This window comes from Aquarana catesbeiana, linkage group LG05 (genome assembly GCF_042186555.1).
Source record: "Aquarana catesbeiana isolate 2022-GZ linkage group LG05, ASM4218655v1, whole genome shotgun sequence".
Lineage (NCBI taxonomy): Eukaryota > Metazoa > Chordata > Amphibia > Anura > Ranidae > Aquarana > Aquarana catesbeiana.
The window spans coordinates 533,375,068-533,398,735 of NC_133328.1; the positions used below are offsets into that span (position 1 = coordinate 533,375,068).

Sequence of the window (23,668 nt, forward strand, 5' to 3'; positions counted from 1 at the left end):
AGGAACAACGGTCTGGCAATCACCTGACTGAGTTCCCTAAGTACCCTCGGATGCAAGCCATCTGGTCCCGGTGATTTATTAATGTTAAGTTTCTCAAGTCTAATTTTAATTCCGTCCTCTGTTAACCATGTAGGTGCTTCCTGTGTTGTGTCATGAGGATAAACACTGCAGTTTTGGTTACTGAAGCCCCCCGATTCACTCGTGAAGACTGAGGAGAAGAATAAATTCAATACCTTTGCCATCTCCCCATCCTTTGTAACCAGATGTCCTTCCTCATTCTTTATGGGGCCAATATGGTCTGTCCTCCCTTTTTTACTGTTTACATACTTAAAGAATTTCTTGGGATTTTTTTTGCTCTCCTCCGCTATGTGTCTTTCATGTTCTATCTTAGCCATCCTAATTGCACCCTTACATTTCTTGTTGCATTCTTTATAAATTCTGAATGCTGTGGATGATCGCTCAACCTTGTATTTTTTGAAGGCCTTCTCCTTTGCTTTTATATGCATTTTTACATTGGAGTTAAGCCATCCAGGATGTTTGTTCGCTCCTTTAAATTTATTACCCAATGGGATACATCGGCTAATGCCCTTATTTAATATGCTCTTAAAGCAAACCCATCTCTCCTCCGTATTCTTTGTTCCTAATATTTTATCCCAATTTATGCCTTTTAGCAAGGTTTGTAGTTTAGGGAAGTTGGCTCTTTTGAAATTCAGTGTCTTTGTGTTCCCTTCATGCCTCCTATTTGTGTGATTTATACTGAAACTAATTGACCTGTGATCGCTGTTACCTAAAATGCCCCGTATTTCCACATCTGTTATCAGGTCTGTATTGTTGGTAATCAGTAGATCTAGTAATGTTTTATTTCTAGTTGGTGCGTCTACCATCTGACCCATAAAATTGTCCTGCAAGACACTAAGGAACTGGCGAGCCTTAAATGAATGCGCGGTTCCCTCCGCCCAGTCTGTCTGGATAATTAAAATCCCCCATTATGATAACACTTCCCATCCTTGCTGCTAATCCAATTTGTGATAGGAGATCCGTCTCCACTTCCTCCCTCAGGTTAGGGGGCCTATAGCATACTCCCAGTATTATTTTCCCCTTAGCTTCATCCCTTTGGAGCTCTACCCATAAAGATTCCACCTCCTCCCTAGCCCCCTCAGTGATGTCATCTCTCACATTCACTTGTACATTATTCTTGATATATAGGCATACCCCTCCCCCTTTTTTACCCTCTCTGTCCTTGCGGTATAGGGTATACCCTTGAATGTTTGCCAGCCAATCATGAGAGCTGTTGAACCAGGTCTCTGAAATTCCCACAAAATCCAAATCCTCCTTGTACAACAGTATCTCTAGTTCACCCATCTTGTCCGCCAGGCTCCTGGCATTGGTGAACATGCCACATAGTTTAGACCGGTCGCATATTGTCCTCGTATTGGGTGTTTCAAGATTGCAACTTGGACTTGCTACTATACTCACCTTGTGTTTTTGTGCTTTGGTTAACCTACCACTAATGCCCCCAATACTACCCTCTGGAATATCTTCCGCGCTGGCTATCACTGTCTCTGGACCCTCCCCCCCATCGCCTAGTTTAAAAACCCCTCTAACTTTTTGGCCATCTTCATTCCCAGCAGATCTGCACCCTCCTCATTTAGGTGCAGTCCGTCCCTTCTATAGTACCGGTTACCGACTGAGAAGTCGGCCCAGTCCTCCAGGAACCCAAACCCCTCCTTACTACACCAGCTCTTCAGCCACTTGTTTACTTCCCTAATCTCCCTCTGCCTCTCTGGTGTGGCTCGATGTACCGGTAGTATTCCTGAGAACACTACCTTGGAGGTCCTTTTCCTCAATTTAGCTCCTAAGTCCCTAAAATCGTTCTTTAGGACACTCCATCTGCCTCTGACTTTGTCATTGGTGCCAACATGCACCATGACAGCCGGGTCTTCCCCAGCCCCTCCCAGTAATCTGTCCACAAGATCCGTGATGTGCCGAACCCGAGCGCCCGGTAGACAACATACTGTTCGGCGCTTCAGGTCTTGGTTACAGATTGCCCTCTCTGTCTTTCTAAGAATTGAGTCCCCTACCACCAGAATCTGTCTTTCCTTTCCCTTTGCTGCCCCCCCACTCTCACTGGAGGAGTTCTTCCCCTGGCAGCTAGGAGAGTCCCTCATCTCCAGCAGTGCTGGTCCCTGACTGGTTACACCAATGTCACTCAATGGAGTGTACTTATTGGGATGCTCCAGTCCTGGATCGGCCTCCCTGGCACTTCCCCCTCTACCCCTCCTGACTGTCACCCATCTACTCTTTGCTAGTGCCTGTACCTCTTTGTCTCCACCCGCCTCTGTGCTGGCCCCTGCCGGCACCTGCCGTGTACGTTCCTGGCTCACCTTTAGTATGGAGGGACTTCTCAGTGCTGACATTTGCTTCCCCAGATTCAGAACCTGGGCTTCCAGGGAAACAATGTGCTTACATTTTGCACAGCAGTATTCGCCCTCGATCGGATGATCAAGGAACGCATACATGTGGCAAGATGTACAAAGAGTCGCCTCTCCACACCCGCCGGGCATCGTACCTATTAAATTTGGTGAGGATTTGGGGATTTTACCCTGTCCAAATTACCTAACAACTAGCTTCCTGGCACTAATACTCAAGACAATACACAGGTACACGACAAGACAATACACAGGTACACAATACACAAGTACTAACGATCCACACACACTACTCAGACAACACTCAGATACTCACACTACACAGGTACTATGACCCCTGTTATAACCTCCTGTTTTAAACTCTTGTTTTTAACTCTCACTTAATCCAGCTCCACTTACACCAAGCTCCACAGCTTCAAACTGAGCACGCTCAGACTGAGTCCTACAACAAGTTAAATAGGCACCTGTGAGCAATTAACCACACCCCTTAATTGATAGACTGATGAAACAAGAAAAAAAAAAAAAAAAAAAAAAAGCTATTTAAAAAGTGACAGCAAAAGGCAAATTAAAAACTAAAAGGAAAAGTCCCCAAAATGCAACCCAGCAAACACCAACAGACAGCAAACACACACCAACAGACAGCAAACACACACCAACAGACAGCAAACACACACCAACAGACAGCAAACACACACCAACAGACAGCAACACACACCAACAGACAGCAACACACACCAACAGACAGCAAGACTTGTATACTCTAACACTTGTTTTTAACTCCCACTTAATCCAGTTCCACTTACACCAAGCTCCACAGCTTCAAACTGAGCACGCTCAGACTGAGTCCTACAACAAGTTAAATAGGCACCTGTGAGCAATTAACCACACCCCTTAATTGGACCCTTCTGTGAATTGCCATTCATGGCCAGCGTTCTAGCCTGAATGACCCTAGACTGAAAAGCTAGGGGTCCATTCTATTTAGTGAGTGGGGACACAGGAGGGGTGTGTGGTACACCTTGAAGTTTGGAGCACAACTACACTTTAATGATTGGAAAACAGATGCACATTGTATATGGACGTTTTTTATTCACCTTATATTTTGATTGTTTTTTTTTTCACTTTTTATAAAATTTTTTTTGTGACGTATATACTTTTATGAGCGCTGTAGTTATTTTATTTTATTCAGTCAAGTGAACAGCACTTTGTGTACAGCAGCTGCAATTATTAATACTATTATTCATTTTCTTTCACTTCTAGCACAGGTATATTTAAATTTTTCCCCAAACTATTGCCAAAAGGTTGGAAGTATAGTTGCGTAAAATGCCTTTTGTATGCGATAGCATTAACAGTACCCTTCACACTTGACAACACCTGATGTCATGCATTTGGAAAGGTGCATTTGGGTGTGATGGTTAGGTATCTACAAAGCTTTCACCTTATAGAATATGGACATTCCCATACAAGTTTTTTGTCAGGTAAGACAAATCCTATATAATGCTATATGTATTTCACATGAACCCACGGCTACCCTTTAAAAAAGTTTTCTCCTATGAGCAATAACTTAAAAAATGAACAATGAATGTTTTTTATCCTTCCAGCTTAAAGATGGAACCAAAAAACAAAGGTCTGAAACAACAGCAGCAGCAGCATAAGAAGCTCCTGGCAGCCATGTTGTCCCAAGACTCCTTTGACTCTATACACAGCACCCCAGCGTCTGTCACAGAGGAAGATATTGATAATGAGGATGATGCAATGGAACTGCTAGGTAATTTATAAGGTCACTTATTTATTTATAGTGTGCCTAGATAGAGAAGGGATTAATTGTCATGTTAAGCACGTGAAGTCCACATGGGGTCAGGGGATGTAGTCTAATCCCTTCTCTGATTTTTCTGGGTATTTATTTCCCTTTGTTGTCAGCTGTGTGCTACAAGTTGAATTCTAAGTGCTGTAACCTGGCTTCATGTTTCCACACTGCTTAGCGCTATAGTTTCTTTAATGCGGGTGTTCAAATCTGTTTCTCTTCTGTAATGGAATGATAATTATAGCTAGTAGTGTAGAGGTCATTTTGTTTTGTAAGGGCGAGAAGGTTGCTATATAAAGCCTGGAACTAATGGGAAATCTGGACCGACGTTCCTTCTCTGACCTGCAGTGCAGAAATGAGCAACACCTACACTTTTCCTAGCTGTGGTTTTCCTAAATTGTCCCAATTCATTACAGGAGAGTTAGTGAAAAAAAACCTACTGGTATTTACTGTGACTAATAAAGGAGTTCCATTTTTTTTAGCAAATGAGACACTTTGGCACACACAGATAGAGAAGCCCAAGCAAGTCTATGTTATGCTGCCAACACAAGTCCTGGATGTCAGTTCAAAGTGTAGGGAATTGACTCAGTGGCTGCTAGTTCTGTGAGCTAGAAATAGCCCTGCATGTAAACAACAAAGGGAGAAAAGGAACATAGCGTCATCTAAGTGTAGTATTAAAGCCAGCTGTTTATTTCTAAAAACTGGCAACTCACAATTGTATCACCCTTTTGTGTACATAGTTGGGTAGTGTAAATAGAGGCTTGTTAGACGCCTGTGTGTGAGTCAGATGGTTTACTTTAGGTCAGGCTGGAGGGCTCTGCAGGTCAGAACCCCCTGGTTCTAGAAGCTTGAAGAAACTTCTAGCAGCTGGTGGGCGGAGGCCACGAGGTACTGATCTAAATATTTGTGGGAATCTGGTCAATCTTCAGGCAGGAGGCCTGGAAGGGTGGCTGAACCAGCCCTTAAATATTGAGGAGCCTGGCCAGAAAGGGAGTCCGGTGGACTGTGGAAGGTTGGGGTGCTGCTGTGTAGCCTGAGAGGGGGCCCCGGAGATGAAGGGTTCTGCCTCGAGGCTGGAGGAAGAAGGAAAGCTGACAGAGGGACCCAAAACTCAGTAACTCCTACACAATGAAAAGGAACAAAAATCACTCTTCAAGTATTGGTGTCCACTGTATGCACTCCGGTCTAGTCCCGCTGTGTCCTGCGCCTCTTGGCTGCATCGGAGGCTAAGGTACACTGGGTGAGCAGCAGATGACATCACTTCCCGGAGATAGCTCTAGACTGGAGTGCATACAGTGGAAACTAATACTTAAAGAGCGCTTTTTATACCTTTAATTGTGAATGGCAATTTTTAGAGAATAAACAGCTGGCTTTAATATTACAGATGGTGCTGTGTTCCTTTTCTCCCTTTGTTGTTTCCAAATTTCTTTAACAGTTAATCCAATGAAAACAATGTCTCAGCTTTGGGTGGCAGAATAAATGTTGAATCATCCAGCATCAAAATCTCTGCAACCACACACACCCTATATTGTCAAAAGTATTGGGACACCTACCTTTAAACACACATGAACTTTAATGGCATCCCAGTCTTAGTCCGTAGGGTTCAATATTGAGTTGGACCACCCTTTGCAGCTATGCCAGCTTCAACTCTTCTGGAAAGGCTGTCCACAAGGTTTAGGGGTATGTCTATGAAAATGTTTGACCATTCTTCCAGTAGCGCATTTGTGCAAGGTCCATAAAGACATGGATGAGCGGGTTTTGAGGTGGAGGAACTTGACTGGCCTGCACAGAGTCCTGACCTCAACCCAATAGAACACCTTTTGGATGCATTAGAGCAGAGACTGCGAGCCAGGCCTTCTCATTCAACATCAGTGCCTGACCTCACAAATGCGCTTCTGAAAGAATGGTCAAACATTCCCATAGATACAATCCTAAACCTTGTGGACAGCCTACACAGAAGAGTTGAAGCTGTTATAGCTGCAAAGGGTGGGCCAACTCAATATTGAGCCTTACGGGCGAAGACTGGGATTCCATTAAAGTTCATGTGTGTGTAAAGGCAGGCGTTCCAATACTTTTGACAATATAGTGTACCCGATCCCACCCATCAGCCACAGCTATTGTGGAAATGTGGGATTTGGGGAAGACATACCCTTTCTCGATTCTCACAGAACACAGTATGCCTTTGAATATATGTGAATATATATTTTATTAGTAAAAATTTCTAATAATATTCTGTAATACAGTAAGGTTTGAACAGTAGGAAACACTTTCTAATCTCCTTACTTATACTCTTTTAAGTATGTCTTTCAATGGCTGCTATAATTTTTTTTATTCGTTTTTGAATTTTGAGTTTGACTAAAGTCTTGACAAAATTAACATTTAAATATTTGAGCTTTGCAATACATTAGAACAGTTACTACGGAACATAGCCTAGCTTAAAACTGTGGCAATACTACCATCATGTGGGCAAGAGTTATATTGCAATTTACCAAGCGTCACTCTACTTAGTAGGGATATTTAGAGCGACTCTGTTATAACTTTAAACATGGCAGGTAAAGGCACAGAAAGTGTTTTATGTTTAATTGGAGTATTTTTCCTTTCCGTTATTTTTTTATTTTTAGTTTTTTTACAGTCACTTGCAATATGTCTTAGAACATGCTAGAAATGCTGACTATTTAAGGAGAATAAATTTGCAAGCTCACTCCCTTCTGCACATCATAACCCTCTCCTCTTCCAGGAGTGTCTAATTATGCTTTGCTGGCTCAGCATTTCCAGCCTTCTCTCCACCTCCCTACATAAGCTTCTATGTAACTGCTGGAAAAGAAGTGAGAGGGAATTCTATAAAATGACATTTGAGTGACCATTTTGAGTCTCCTGGGACTTCCGATATCACTTCTTAGATGGTGGCACAAACAAGTAGCCCAGTGGTTATTAAATACCACCAAAAGAAAGCTTTGTTTGTCTAAAAAAATTACCATATTTATCGGCATATAATACGCACCTTCAATTTAAGAGGGAAGTTTCAGGAAAAATACAGTTTTTTCAAAATAAACCACTTTGAAGCAAAAATAATGGTCAGTGCTCATCAATGCAGCCTGATTAGTGCCCATCTGCAGCCTTAATCCAGCCTGATCTGTGCCCATCTGCAGCCTCAAGGCAGCCTGATCTGTGCCCATCTGCAGCCTCAATGCAGCCTGATATGTGCCCATCTGCAGCCTCAATGCAGCCTGATCTGTGCCCGTCTGCAGACTTAATGCAGCCTGACATGCGCCCATCTGCAGCCTCAATGCAGCTTGATATGTGCCCATCTGCAGCTTCAATGCAGCCTGATGTGCGCCCATCTGCAGTCTCAATGCAGCCTGATATGTGCCCATCTGCAACCTCAATGCAGCCTGATATGTGTCCATATGCAGCCTGATCTGCGCCCATTTGCAGCCTGATCTGTGCCCATCTGCCATCAATGCAGCCTGATGCCCATCTGCAGCCTCACCATCTCTCATGCAGGAAATCACAGAGCCGTCATCTCCTGTTTACTCGGCTCTCAGTCGGCAGTCACACACACACAGTCCCTCCTCCGCCATCGGCATTGGACCAGCTCCTGTGATTGACAGAACACTGGTCCAATGCCAGGTAATTGTTAGTCAAACTGTCACAGCACTGAAAACTGGAAATGGCCTGGAAAGAAAGAATGGGGTAACATGCTGGTGTTGAGGTTGTTCAGTAAATACCCAGTCTTGTGACACGCATAATGCTGAGCACAACCACTGAACTTGTGTTAATGGGGCCCACCAGTTTAACACAGAACTTTGCATTAGTGGGTGTTTTCAGTGGGTGAAGCACTTACTTAAAAGAGAAGTATGGTCAAAGTTTTTTTCCCATACTTCTCCTGTGGATCACAGAAATTAATTTACTTATGTTCTTCTGTGACTCAGTATCAGCCGATTGCGGGCTATTGCCCACTATCAGCTGCCATGGCAGAGCCACTCCAGATGCTTCAAGCTCCCCAACAGTATTGTTGGGATCCACCCAATCGCTTGATTGACAGCTGGCTCCGCCTCCAGTGTTCAGCTGAGAGCCGGAGCCAGCTGCGTCTACCTCTCCTGCCCAACGCTCCAGTGAGTTACTCACATTCACACCTGCTCCGAGCAGACCAAGAACTGAGCTTTAAGCAGTCATGTGATTGCGCAGTTCTTGGGCTTAGAGCTGACATGGGACAGCTGCAGCCTCACCCTGCTGCAGCATAGAGGTGAATATGTGTGTTTGTTTATTTTAGTGAACCCTAAACTTCTCCATTAAAGGCCTGCTATGCATATATAAGATTTACGCAGTAGTTCCTTTTTTGGAGAGGGTTTACGTTACCTTGCTGAAAACTAGCCAAATAATGCAGAGCTAACCTAAAATGACGTATTTTATAGTGGTTGTATACCCTGTTACACCATTTGTACCTACAGGTAAGCCTATAACAAGGCTTACCTGTATTTACCTTGAATATCTCCTAAACTTGCAAAGTTTAGGAGAAATTCAGTATATGCGCTGCTACCAATGTCATCAGCGCATCCGCACCGAAGAAACGGGCCACTGGTGGAGTTTCTTCAGGAGTCGTGCCATGACCGGCCAGAGTCGTGCTGTGATTGGCCGGAGCCACGATGACGTCACTCCTGCGCTTTTGCGTGGGAGTGATGTCATCGTGGCTCCAGCCAATCACAGCGCCGGAGCCACATACCCTAAAGTAACTCCGGTGGAAGATGTCTGCGATGTACTTGTACTAGCTCATTATGTCTTTGTCTTGCAGGGTTGTTTTTTTTTATAGGTTTACAACCTCTTTAACAAAGAGTTATATTACCTTGAATACTGCAGATCTGTTTCCTCATCAACCGTATAACTTACACATACGGCGCCAAGGCGGCTCTCCTGCGCCAGAAGATGTACTAGGTACATGACTCGGCACTTCCGGGTAGGAGGCGCGCTGCCGGCGACCCCGCTGTGCTGTGATTATACACAGCAGATGCCAATCAGTAGGTGCTGGCCAATGGATGACCACTGCTACCCCCACCGATTGTCGGGAAGACACACAGGACAGGACAGGGCTTTGTCTATGTAAACAAGGCAGAGCTCTGTCCTGTCAGCGGGGAAGTCATGGATATTCTTTCCCCGCAAATCAGGGAATGAAATCCATTACTTCCATTAGTAAAATCACCTCCCACAGTACACCAAAACTCTGGCTAGGCACACATTTAACCCTTTGATCATCCTAGATGTTTAACTCCTTCCCAGCCAGTATCATTAGTACAGTGACTAGTGCATATTTTTAGCACTGATCACTGTATTGTTGTCACTGGTTCTCAAAAAGTGTCACACCTGTTAATAGTGGGTGCAATGCTTTACAGGCTCCTAACAAAAAAAAAATTAATGCATATTTTTTTACCTGCAAAAATAATGTGCATTTTATAATATTTTTTGTAAAGGTGAACTTATCCTTTAAATGATCAATGCTAAACTGCATACACACCCCACCATGCAACTCAATACACACAACACCAGGCACTTTAATACAGACTATATCATGTATCCAACACATGCACCCATAACCAGTAATATTTAAAGTGATATTAAAGTGGTTCTAAAGGCAGAAGGTTTTTAACCTAATGCATTCTATGCATTAAGATAAAAATCTTCTGTGTGCAGCAGCCTCCCTCAGACCCCTAATATTTTCCTGAGCTCCCTCTCGATCCAGTGATATTGCACAAGAGCCATGAAGTCCTGGACTCTCCCTCCTGATTGGATGAGACACAACAGTGGGCGCCATTGCTGTCAATCAAAGTCAATGAGCCAATGAGGAGAGAAAGGGGGCAGGGTGGGCCTCGCTGCGCCTCTGTGTCTGAATAGACACACAGAGCAGTGGCTCCTTTCTGTGGGGGCACGCGACAGGAGGGAGGGGCTAGCAGTGCCAGCGAGGAACCCGAGAAGAGGAGGATCTGGGCTGCTCTGTGCAAAACCACTGCACAGAGCAGGTAAGTATAAAATGTCTGTTATTTTTAAACAAAAAAAAAAATAAGACTTTAGTATCATTTTAAAGGCTTTTTTTTTGTTTGTTTAAAAATAACAAACATGTTAAACTTACCTGCTCTGTGCAGTTGGTTTTGCACGGAGAAGCCTAGATCTTCCTCTTCTCGGGTCCCCTGCTGGCACTCCTGGCCCCTCCCCCCCGTTGCTTGCTATGGGGGCACCGAGAAGATCTGCTGCTCTGTGAGTCCATTCAGACATGAAGCTGCGGCTTAGTGCCCCCACCTCCTCTCTCTCCTCATTGGCTCACTTGCTTTGACAGCAGCGGGAGCCAATAGCGCTCGCTGCTGTGACTCAGCCAATGAGGAGGGAGAGTCACGGACAGACGAGGCTCTCGTGCAACATCGCTGGATTGAGATGGGGCTCAGGTAAGTAAAAAGCCCAGTCACATCTCTGTGTCTGAATTCAGACACGGAGCCCTGACCTGGCCCCACCCCCTCTCTCCCCTGATTGGCGCATTGACTTTGATTGACAGCAGTGGGAGCCAATGGTGCAGCTGCTGTGTCTCGACAATCAGGAGTGTCCCGGAAGGCTTAGACATTTGTCGACATCGCTGGAGAGAGATGGGGCTCAGGTAAGTAATTAGGGGGGTGCTGGGGTGGCTGCTACACACAAAAGGTATTTAATCTTAATGCATAGAATGCACTAAAATAAAAAACCTTCTGCCTTTACAACTACGTTAAGTAGGCTGAGGGGGGCTGCTGCACACAGTAGGTTTTTTATCTTTATGCATAGAATGCAATAAAATAAAAAACATTCTGCTTTAAGAACCACTTTAAGAGCTTTCATATCTGGTTGAGCAGGCTGAAAGAAGTTATATAGGGCAGCGGTTTTTATTTATTTTTTTATGTACCTTTGAATAAAGAAAGTGTCCCTCTCCACTCATTTAATGTTCATTTGAGCTGCTGGCACATGCTTAAAAAAGGGTGCATTCATTTGTTATGGATTCATCCACCTGGTGGAGTGGAAGCCTTCCCCAGTTACCATTTCCAGCTGTGGTTAAAGTGACAAACTGTTCTGCAACACCACACCTTCTAAACCCACAACCTAGGCTGGCCACCATTTTTATAGTTAACCACATGACCTAAATCATGGTTGCAAATAGTAGCCCAGTGCTCTAAATGAGTCGCATCATAGATTGTAGAAGCAGTTACTCATTCATAGTGGCACATGCGATCATTTTGTGGTTGATTTGGGCTGTGGTGAAAATTCACATTGCAAAGAATACCCAATCAGTTGCAAGAAAAAAAAAAAAATCTAAATTTTTTTAGCTATGCTTTGATGCTTTTTAATACATTTATATTTTTTTATGCACGTTGCATGATGATAGTTCCTTCTGTGTTCTTTTGAGTACCTTATATCCCAATTGAGAGGTGTGGATTAATGAGGCACTTTGGTCATTTGAATTGTCATCCTTGAGAGTCTTTCTGCATAAGAATCTGCAGCCATTACTTATGTTGGTCCCAACTTAAACGGTAAACGCACTTATGACCTCCTCATAGAAGGTTAGTAGAATGGTTTGGCAAGAACGATTCTTCATGAATCCATGCTGATTACTGCTAATAATACCGTTCTCATTACTAAAATCTTGTATATAGTCCCTTATCATCCCCGCCAAGATTTTACATACTATTGATGTTAGGCTAACTGGTCTGTAATTCCCAGGGATGTATTTTGGGCCCTTTTTTAAATATTGGTGCTACATTGGCTTTTCTCCAATCAGCTGGTACCATTCCAATCAGTAGACTGTCAGTAAAAATTAGGAACAATGATCTGGCAATTACTTGACTGAGTTCCCTGAGTATCCTCGGATGCAAGCCATCTGGTCCCGGTGATTTATTAATGTTAAGTTTCTCAAGTCTAATTTTAATTCTGTCCTCTGTTAACCATGGAGGTGCTTCCTGTAATGTGTTATGAGGATAAACACTGCAGTTTTGGTTACTGAAGCCCCCCGATTGCCTCGTGAAGACTGAGGAGAAGAATAAATTCAATACCTTCGCCATCTCCCCATCCTTTGTAACCAGATGTCCTTCCTCATTCTTTATAGGGCCAATATGGTCTGTTATCCCTTTTTTACTGTTTCCATACTTAAAGAATTTCTTGGGATTTTTTTTGCTCTCCTCCGCTATGTGTCTTTCATGTTCTATCTTAGCCGTCCTAATTGCACCCTTACATTTCTTGTTGCATTCTTTATAAAGTCTGAATGCTGATTATGATCCCTCAACCTTGTATTTTTTGAAGGCCTTCTCCTTTTCTTTTATATGCATTTTTACATTGGAGTTAAGCCATCCAGGACTTTTGTTCGCTCTTTTAAATTTATTACCCAATGGGATGCATTGGCTAATGCCCTGATTTAATATGCTCTTAAAGCAAACCCATATCTCCTCCGTGTTCTTTGTTCCTAAAATGTTATTCCAATTTATGCCTTCTAGCGAGGTTCATAGTTTAGGGAAGTTGGCTCTTTTGAAATTCAGTGTGTTTGTATTCTCCTTATGTTTCCTATTTGTGTGATTTATACTGTAGCCAATTGACCTGTGATCGCTGTTACCTAAATTGCCCCGTATTTACACATCCGTGGAAATGCATGGTTTTGGACTGCTATCTACATTTATGCATGAATTCAGAAAAAAGTGAGGATATGCACGTTGAAATTTTTGTTTGGACTGTTTTTTAAAAATTGTTTTGACACATATATGATAGTGCACACAAGGGGGTCACACCATCTCCTGTTTGGTAATATTTCTTTTTGATTACATTGTTTATTTATGAATATCACTGTATATTTGGGTCTCAACACCTGAACTCTAGCCAGCTAAATACACTATTTAAATACATACATACAGTGCCTTGAAAAAGTATTCATACCCCTTGAGATTTTCCACATTTTGTCATGTTACAACCAAAATCGTAAATGTATTTTATTGGGATTTTATGTGATAGACCAACACAAAGTGGCACATAATTGTAAAGTGGAAAGAAAATCGAATTATTATTATTATTATACAGGAATTATATAGTGCCAACAGTTTACGCAGCGCTTTACAACTTGAGGGTAGACAGTACAAATACAATGCACTTTAATACCGTAGGAATCAGAGGGCCCTGCTCCTTAGAGCTTACAATCTAAGAGGGCTTAAAATCTAATGGAACCAATTGCCTTCAGAAATCACCTAATTAGTGAATAGAGTTCACCTGTGTGTAATTTAATCTTTGTATAAATACAGCTGTTCTGTGAAGCCTTCGGAGGTTTGTTAGGGAACATTAGTGAATAAACAGCATCATGAAGGCCAAGGAACACACCAAACAGGTCAGGGATAAAGTTGTTGAGAAGGTTAAAGCAGGGTTAGGGTATTAAAAAAATATCCCAAGCTTTGAACATCTCATGGAGCACTGTTCAATCCATCATCCGACAATGGAAAGAGTATGGCACAACTGCAAACCAACCAAGACATGGGCATCCACCTAAACTGACAGGCCGGGTAAGGAGAGCATTAATCAGAGAATCAGCCTTTATGGAAGAGTGGCAAGAAGGAAGCTATTGTTGAAAAAAGTCTTGTTTGCAGATTGCCAGAAGCCATGTGGAGGCCACTGGTTTAGATCAAAGCATATTCATGTGTTAGAATGGCACAGTCAAAATCCAGATCTAAGTCCAATTGAGAATCTCTGGCAAGGCTTGAAAATTGCTGTTCAGAGACGCTCTCAATCCAATCTGACAGAGCTTGAGCTATTTTGCAAAGAAGAATGGGCGAAAATGTCACTCTCTAGATGTGCAAAACTGGTAAAGCTGGTAGAGACATACCCAAAAAGACTTGCAGCTGTAATTGCATCGAAATGTGGTTCTACAATGTATTGACTCAGGGGGGCTGAATACAAATGCACGCTACACTTTTCACATATTTATTTATAAAACATTTTGAAAACCATTTATCTTTATCCTTCCACTTTTACAATTATGTGCCACTTTATGTTGATCTATCACATAACATCCCAATAAAATACATTTACGTTTTTAGTTGTAAGGCCCCTTTCACACGGCAAGCCCGCTCGGATTCCGCCTGTCTGTTTTTCAGGCGGATCCGAGCGGACCATCCATTGACTCCTATGGGGAGATGGATGTCAGCGGAGATGTGTCCGCTGACACCCATCTGCCATCCGATCTGCTAAAATCAGACGTATGGCGATACGTTTGCCATCCATCCGGGCGGATCAGATCGGATGAGGTCTGATGAAAACGGACATGCTGTCCATTTTCGTCCAATCCCCCCATAGGAATCTGCGGTGCTCTGACAGGCCCCTCCCTGCTCAGTGAGCAGAGACAGACCTGTCATCCGCCGACTCAGCGGAGATCTGCACTGTGTACACTTTTTGGTTTACCCAGTAAAGCATCTATGATTCTGTCAGATTGCACAACCAGGCAGGTGAGACTTACGCCGCATACACACAAGCGGACTTTACGGCAGACTTTGCCCGGCGGACAAGATTTCGTCGGACAATTCGATCGTGTGTGGGCTCCAGCGGACTTTGTTTTCTCAAAAGTTGGACGGACTTAGACTTGAAACATGTTTCAAATCTATCCGTCAAACTCGAGTCCGGTCGAAAAGTCCGCTCGTCTGTATGCTAGTTCGACGGACAAAAAGCCATACTAGCGCAGCTATTGGCTACTGGCTATGAATTTCCTTGTTTTATTCCGGTCGTACGTCATCACGTACGAATTTGACGGACTTTGGTTGATCGTGTGTAGGCAAGTCCGTTCATTCAGAAAGTCCGTCGTAAAGTCCATTGAAAAGTCCGCCGGGCAAAGTCTGCTGTAATGTCCGGTTCTGTATACACGGTATTAGGTGCACTCAGATGCTGGGAGACCGTACTCTAGTGTTCTAGACTATGGGTGGGCTCTGGCTCTGCAGTTTACCAGTTAGACAAAGAAATGAAGCTAAATAATGAAGCTAAACAAATATAAATCTCATGAAAAGGCCCAAACAATTAATTAATATTACCTAAAAGTGGTTGTAAACCCTTACATATACCCAGCGAGGTGACTGGTCTCAGATAATGCACGGATATGAAACAAATACGCCTGCATAATTCTCTACATCCATTCAAAGTTCAGAATTTATAACGTTTGTCTTAAGTGTTCAGAAAAAAGGGGGCGAAGAGCTGTAGTTGCATGCTGCAAAGCTCAGTGAGGAGGGCTCTGAGAGTTGATTGGAGGGAAGAGACACACCCCCTTTCACACAGCACACAGGAACAGAGGTGAGGCTGTCAATCTGCTGTAGATCCCTCCCCTGTCACCACTTTTCTCTTGGTGTCAGGAAAACTTGTCAGAAGTAATTCATGCTGATAGCAGAGGACTGAAGCAGCAGGCAGAAATGACACTTAATGCTCTTAATTGAGAAGTACAAACTATAGAGGTACAGTATATGCTTTGTTCATATTTTATGTCTGAGGTTTATAACCACGTTAGGTATGAATTTTATTTATTTATTATTTTATTTCAGGTACTTATATAGCGCCGTCAATATACGCAGCGCTTTACATATACATTGTACATTCACATCAATCCCTGCCCATCAAGGAGATTACACTCTAAGGTCCCTAACTCACATTCATACATACACATACTAGGGACAATTTAGACAGGAGCCAATTAATCTACCAACATGACTTTTTATATTTTTGCATCAATATGTTGGTCATTTGCCCTTCATAATATTCCCCAAGCACTTTCAGGGTCCATGCACACTGGGCTTAAAAAAAACTGCAGTTCCCTTGGCAGAAAAAAACGCGCATATAGAACTTTTTTTACAAAGTTTAGGAGAGTTTTATGTTTTTTTCTGCCAGTAAGCTCCAATCAGAAACGCAAACCAGAAGGTTTTTTTTTCTGCCTCTAAATGTTGACCTCAAAATATGCCTCTAATCGTCCTCATGTGCATGGACACATAAGATACCATTGAGTTGCTTCTACAGAACACTAAACTCCTGTAGGAGCAGCATTTTTTAAGCCAGTGTGCATGGAGCCTGTAAGGTAAACCAGATTCCCAACAAAAGAAAACCAGTGTGAGCTTATGCTAATATTTGTGCACATTGTTCACGTGCTAATACCTCTAGGCAAAGATGTACTATTCCTGTTCAACATGCTCGCATTCGTGCACGCACACGTGCACATATGAATTAGCGTGCGTACTTAGCACCCAGCTGCCTATTTAAACTGGCCTGTCACCATGAGCAGTTGCTGAATGGTCTTCAGATTGTACTTGTATTCCTGTGACCTGATCCATTGAACCTGCTTACCTGTGTATGACCCGGCTTTCTCCTGGACTCTGCCTTTGCTCCTGCATTAATCTTGTTCATCTGATCTCTCTGACCTTGGCCTGTTTACTGGACTCATCTTTGCCTGATGATTCTGTACTGTGCTGCCCGGCTGTTACCTACCTTGGCCTGCTTCCTAGACTTGCTTTGTCTGCTGACTCGGTGCCTTGATACCCAGCGGCCGCTGATCACCGTCTGCATATCGGCTCTGCTACCGTCTCCTGCTCTGGGGCCCAGCTGCTTCAGTATCCTGTTCCTAGAACTACAACTCCCAGCTCCTTCCACCCAGGCCTGTGCTGGCCATCTGGACTACCGGGAGTTTCCCGGTGGGCCGATTGGCAGCGGGCCACTACACTTCAATGACTCTGACTGTCAGTGTCTCTCTCCGTCCGAGCGTCGCCGGGCGGCTCCGCTCCTGCACTCGGCGGGCGGCGCCGGCGTCACACAAACACAGGCATCATCACTCCCCCAGGCACTCCCCCTAACATTATAGCCAGTTGGGCGGCCTCTTTGTCCCGGCGCCGTGACGTCACTCACGGCCAGAGGGCGGAGGTGGCCCGGGGACATAGGAGGAGGCGGAGCCAGGGCGTAGCAAAGCAAGCCTGCAAGACTGCAACCTAGAGGAGCCGAGGCCGAGGAGGAGGATTCGGAATTTCGGAATCGGATCGGAACCATAATACCAGACCAAGTTGCAGGCAGCCACCAGCAAGTACAGAGTACAGAGTACAGTGTCAGAGACCAAGTCTATAGTGTGAATTGTGATTCATCATTCAAGTAAGCAGCACTATACTAATAACTTTACTAATAATAATAGTAAGTAACTGAATATGCAGCATGGCGGGGGGAGGAGTAAATCTGTACTGTAAATGTACTGCCACTGGTCATGGTTAAATTATTCATCAGTTACCATGGCCAGTGGCATTAAATTAATAATTGACCAGTGGCATTAAATTAATATTAATGCCACAGTGGCATTAATATTAATTTAATGCCACTGGTCAATTATTAATTTAATGCCGCTGACCACGGTAACTGATGAATAATTTATTGCCACTGGTCAATTATTAATTTAATGCCACTGGTCAATTATTAATTTAATGCCACTGGTCAATTATTAATTTAATGCCACTGGCCACGGTAACTGATAAATAATTTAATGCTACTGGTCAATTATTAATTTAATGCCACTGGTCAATTATTAATTTAATGCCACTGGCCACGGTAACTGATGAATAATTTAATGCCACTGGTCACGGTAACTGATTAGTAATTTAATGTCACTGGTCATGGTAATTGATGAATAATTTAATGTCACTGGTCACGGTAATTGATGAATAATTTAATGCCACTGGTCACGATAACTGATTAGTAATTTAATGCCACTGGTCATGGTAATTGATGGATAATTTAATGCCACTGGTCACGATAACTGATTAGTAATTTAATGTCACTGGTCATGGTAATTGATGAATAATTTAATGTCACTGGTCAAGGTAATTGATGAATAATTTAATGCCACTGGTCATGATAACTGATTAGTAATTTAATGTCACTGGTCATGGTAATTGATGAATAATTTAATGTCACTGGTCACGGTAATTGATGAATAATTTAATGCCACTGGTCACGATAACTGATTAGTAATTTAATGTCACTGGTCATGGTAATTGATGAATAATTTAATGCCACTGGTCACGGTAACTGCGGTAACTGATTAGTAATGTTATGTCACTGGTGATGGTAACTGATTAATAATTTAATATCACTAGTCATGGTAACTGATTAATAATTTAATGTCACTGGTCACGGTAACTGATTAATAATTTAATGCCACTGGTCTCTGTTTATACATACAGTGGAATGTTTTTACTTATTTTTTTGCGCAATTGCGTATAGTTTATATACTGTTTTTGGGTGTGTTTGCAAAATTAAAGTGGGCCGGTCTGGATGAAGTCCAGGGCCAAATTTTTGTCCCAGTCCAGCCCTGCTTCCACCTAAGTGCAGACTTCACCAGCCAGCTATTCCGGCACTCGTACCACTCCGTGCCCTCACACTCTCTGTCTCCACCTTCCGGAGTGTTGGGCAGGAGGTGCAAGAGATGCCTCCACAACATTTCAGTCGCCATCAGGTACGTGATAGTGCCTCAGCAGATAGTGCCTCAGCAGATGCAAGTTATACTGATGCAGCAACTGGGATGTTAAAAACTATAAGCATTATTCCTCATAAGTTTGTGCAAGCTATTGAGACATCTGGTAAACCCAATGGGAAATTTTAGTGGTAGACACAACCGCCAGCTGTAGATTACTCTGGTAGACAACATGGATGCCTGCAGAATGTGATTGGCCAATTCCCTGCTGAGCACAGTGGATACAGCAAAAGCCTGTGGAAGCATATCTGAATCTTATAATATTTATTTGTCCCTGCAGGCTTGTATTATAGTATTGCATTTGTTTGATCACTTGGAGAAAGATGGATTTAAATGCAAATAGGGGAATGGTAGAATGTTTCTGAAACACATTTCTACCTTATACAATCTCTTAATTTAAATGCTCGTAATTGATATGGGTGTTTGAGATTTTTTTTACAATGCTTTTTATACCTTGTAGTTTTAATTAATTAGTTATAGTATATACCCGATTTTGTCCACCAGGGGACACTGGTGCTTTGTCGCTGTGATAGATGAATCTGGAGTTTTCCCAGATAATTTAGAAGAATCACAAACCAAGTAAGATGAAGTGATTCTAGAGATACAAATTGTATTTTGGCACTATGAATAATTGCTATTTTAATAGGTTGTTTTTTTACTATCTTGTTATCATTAGAAGGATTATAGGAAAAGTTGCATTTGAAATGTACTTGAAATGCATGTGTGTGGTCCGCATAAAAATGAAAAGAAATTAGGATGGTTCAATAATCCAATAGTATCCGGGTGCCTCCTCACATTTTAAGATGTGTGGTTGAGTAGACAGAAAATAGATTAAGAAATGCAATGAGTTGCCCCTATTTTGCCTCTGATCTATAGAATACAAAGTAGAGCGCATGTCATTGATCGACCTCTATTGTGCTTCAGTGAATAGAAGCCCAGCACTATCACAAGCCATTAATTGGATTTAGATGCAAAATTATATTGGATCACCCTCTATAAATGGGGCTTCTCACCATGCACACATGAAGCATATCAACCTGTTTCAGTCATTAAGGAAATTAGAGGATTTTTCAAACTTTATTCGGTTTTTATAATGGTGTTATTTTCTCTTCAAACTTTACAGCCATTCGTGTTAAATGTGCATAGATAGCTGATTCCCTTTATTTTGTTTCTGTTGCTAACAAAAATAAAATATCAGTAATATTCTTTATTACTTTTTATGTTGAATAGAGTAGAGAAACCTTTTTTTTAAGGACTTATGCCCTGTACACACGATAGGATTTTCCGACAACAAAATCCATGGTTTTTTTTCCGACGGATGTTGGCTCAAACTTATCTTGCATACACATGGTCACACAAATCTTGTCGGAAATTCTGAACGTCAAGAACGCGGTGACGTACAACACATAGAACGAGCTGAGAAAAATGAAGTTCAATAGCCAGTGCGGCTCTTCTATTTGATTCTGAACATGTGTGGAACTTTGGGCGTCGGAATTGTGTACACACGTTCGGAATTTATGACAATGGATTTTGTTGTCAGAAAATTTGAGAACCAGCTCTCAAATTTTGTGTGACAGAGATTCCGATGGAAAATGTGTGATGGAGCCTACACACGGTCGGAATTTCCAACAAAAAGCTCCCTTCGAACATTTTCCGTCGGAAAATTCGACCGTGTGTATGGGGCATTAGTTTTACTAAACCCAGGACCTTGAATTCACTATATCTGGTCTCCCACAATACAAAGAACATGGAAATGCATTCATTTTAGTAAATATAAACTGCTAAATACCTTTTTTCATCAGCAGTATATATGGAAATGCTACTTGTTATGAATGAATTAATGTACCTTCGTCCTATTACAAATTAGAAATTTGGACAGTTGTAGAGGCAACATGGACTCTCGTGGTACGGTATAAACTTACAACAGTCAGTTTAAGTTTATACCGTACCACGAGAGTCCATGTTGCCTCCACAACTGTCCAAATTTCTCATCAGCAGTATATGTGACTTCTATCAGTTTCCGGCCAAGCACTGGTCGATGCCTGTAGGAGGAGTTTACATTCTCCTCTGACTGTCCTGTGAGGCTGCATGACCCCTGACTTTTTGTCCGGTCAGTGCTGTATGACCCCATGCTGATCACATGCACCCCCCCCCCAAAAAAAACAACAAAAACTCTCTAGCAGTACACACCAAACCACCAAACTGAGCATGTGCAGAGTGCCCCAAAGGCTCTGTACTATCAGCAGATGGATTGGGGACAGTAAAAGAAGGGGAGGCTCAGAGAAGACAAGGAAGACGGGATCAAACAGCCTTTTAACACAATGTGGAGGATTAACCCCCTTTCCACAGTGAGTATAACAAGCATGCTTTACTGCATATACAGACTGATTTTAAGCTGTGGGTTTAGTAACACTTTAAGCTTTAAACTTTCCATATTCAAAATTAAAATGAAATCATAATTAAAATGTAGAGCAGTGGGAAACCAAAATGTACCTGTAACTGAGAAGGGGGTAGACTCAGGCCCTTAAAAGATATCTAATGGGGCTTACACACGGTCTGACTTTTCGGCTACAAAAGTCCGACGGATGCCGACGGACCAAATCCGGCGGACAATCCGATCGTGTGTGGGCTTCCCCGGACTTTCAGCTGACTTTTCCAGTCGCAAATCTGACGGACTTTAGATTTGGAACTTGCTTCAAATCTTTACGTCGTAACTCCGCCGGACCCAGAAATCCGCTCGTCTGTATGCTAGTCCGACGGACAAAAACCCACCCTAAGGCAGCTATTGGCTACTGGCTATCAACTTCCTTATTTTAGTCCGGTGTACGTCATCACGTACATATCCGTCGGACTTTTGTGTGATCATATGTAGGCAAGTCCGTTCGTTAGAAAGTCCGCCAAAAGTCCGTCGAAAGTTTGTCGGACGGGCTGTTGGACTTTTGTAGCCGAAAAGTCCGACCGTTTGTACGCCCCATAAAGTCAAAAACAAAAATGTATTATATTGCAGCTTACGATACATTTACCAGTAAAAATAATTTTTTTGCTGTAAGTACAGAGTTAAAACAGTTTATCTTGCCAAAATAGCAGTGTGCTTTTCAACTTCCTGTGCACTGAACTGTCTATCAATCTCAGTAGCTATCTTTGGTGATCTACCTAAGAGGTTGAAAACCTCCCGATGTAATGCAATGAAGAGTGGAGTAATTGTTAGTAGTTTATATCAGGAGAGCAGCCTAGAGTGAAGACCATGGCTCCCACCATAGATACAATGGAGTGAGTGAGCATAAGCACCCTACGATAGGAAGTGAGATTAATGTACAGTGTGAATCAAGGCTCATAGGACATCTCCTAATTGTTGTCAAGTTCCGCTTATAGGAGAACTGCACTGCAAATGTTTTGTAGTGTAATAGTACTACTAAAGGAGGTTTTTGCTCCGGTTCTGCCCTCTCTCTGCCTTATCTCACCAGCTATCCAAGCTTATTTACCTTTTCTGTGTATGTTTGTTTGTATTTTTTTATTTTTTTATTCCTTCTCTAAAGCTTGGTACAAACTACTAGTTGTTTTTTGCTCAACCTTTTTTGATCATGGCCCTTCGCCAGAAGCCAAAGGTCTGTCCAACCGGCTGCCATACACAGGGGGGGGGATGTTGAGTGACATCGGCCGGTTCAATAGAAACCGGCCAACATTCGGCCCATGTGTATGGCAGCCAGTCCGACAGACCTTTGGCTTCTGGTGAAGTCATGATCAAAAAAGGTTGAATGAAAAAAAAAAACTAGTAGTGCATACCAGGCTTTAGAAATTGTCTTGTTAACACTCTGCTAAAACTTTGTGCATTAGTACTGCTGGAACCTTGATGAAGGGGACACACCCTGAAAGTTTTTCCTAAAAAAATTGGGATGTTCGTGCAAATAAAAAAAAAAAAGTATTATGGACAGTACTCAATTGTTGCTTTCGAACAGAAAATATAAAACCCGTTATATGACCATAGTTGCTGTTCCACAAAGATTCTTGGTCAGCTGTTTTGGCAGCACTGCCATGGCTACTGACCCTCAGAACTGGTCACTGGTCAGCTTTCTTTAGAACAATGTATGCTGGTCTTGCAAAGTCTACAAGTTACTGCAGCATGTCCAATTATCATAAATAACTTTCACTGGTGAAGATAAGGAATATCAAAATTAGTTACATGACATGGGTTGGAGCAAACAACACATTATTACAGGAAATGTTCACAAGTACTGGTCCTTTTTATTCGTGTATCACAGTCTCAGATAATTTAATACAGCAAATGCACAGATGCTGAATAAAAAGGATAAGAGCTTCCTCCAGAAATGTGGGTACTACCTTTTTAAGTAAATGTGGATTACTACCAAAAAAGGTACAATCTTGCATTTTTGGATGGCATGGCAAACTGTGTTCACACAGTGATTTTTGGAAGTATTCCTGGGACCATACAGTGATGTCCATCACAGAACCATGCCTGTTTCTCTAATGCAATACCATCTAAGGGCCCAAAGATCAAAGGCATCAGATATTGTGTTTCAGCCTTCTGCACAGAGATTTTCAGACTCTTTTGATGATAGTATGTACTGTAGATTATTATATATTTAAAGTCTTTCCAATTTTACGTTGAGAAACATTATTCTATAATTGCCAATTTTTAGATGTAGTTTTTCACAGATTGGTGAACCTCTGCTCATCTTTACTTCTGAGATACTCTGACCCTCTAATGCCGCGTACACATGACCGGACTTTATGGCATACTTGGTTCGGCGGACCGGAGTCTGTCGGACAATTTGATCGTGTGTGGGCTCCAGCGGACTTTTTTTCCCCAAAAGTTTGACGGACCTAGAAATTAAACCTGTTTCAAATCTTTTCGACGGACTTGAGTCCGGTCGAAAAGTCTGCTCGTCTGTATGCTAGTCTGAT

The 23,668-nt window shown here is 42.5% G+C and overlaps 1 protein-coding gene across 1 annotated transcript in view; it reads left to right on the forward strand.

Annotated features, from left to right (window-relative positions):
- LG05H8orf34 (linkage group 05 C8orf34 homolog) overlaps positions 1-23,668 on the forward strand; it is a 427,150-nt gene that overhangs the window by 214,641 nt on the left and 188,841 nt on the right. Inside the window, exon 7 of the mRNA XM_073631776.1 lies at positions 4,028-4,194. Within this exon, the coding sequence (XP_073487877.1) occupies positions 4,028-4,194 (167 nt within the window). The remainder of the gene's footprint in view (positions 1-4,027; positions 4,195-23,668) is intronic.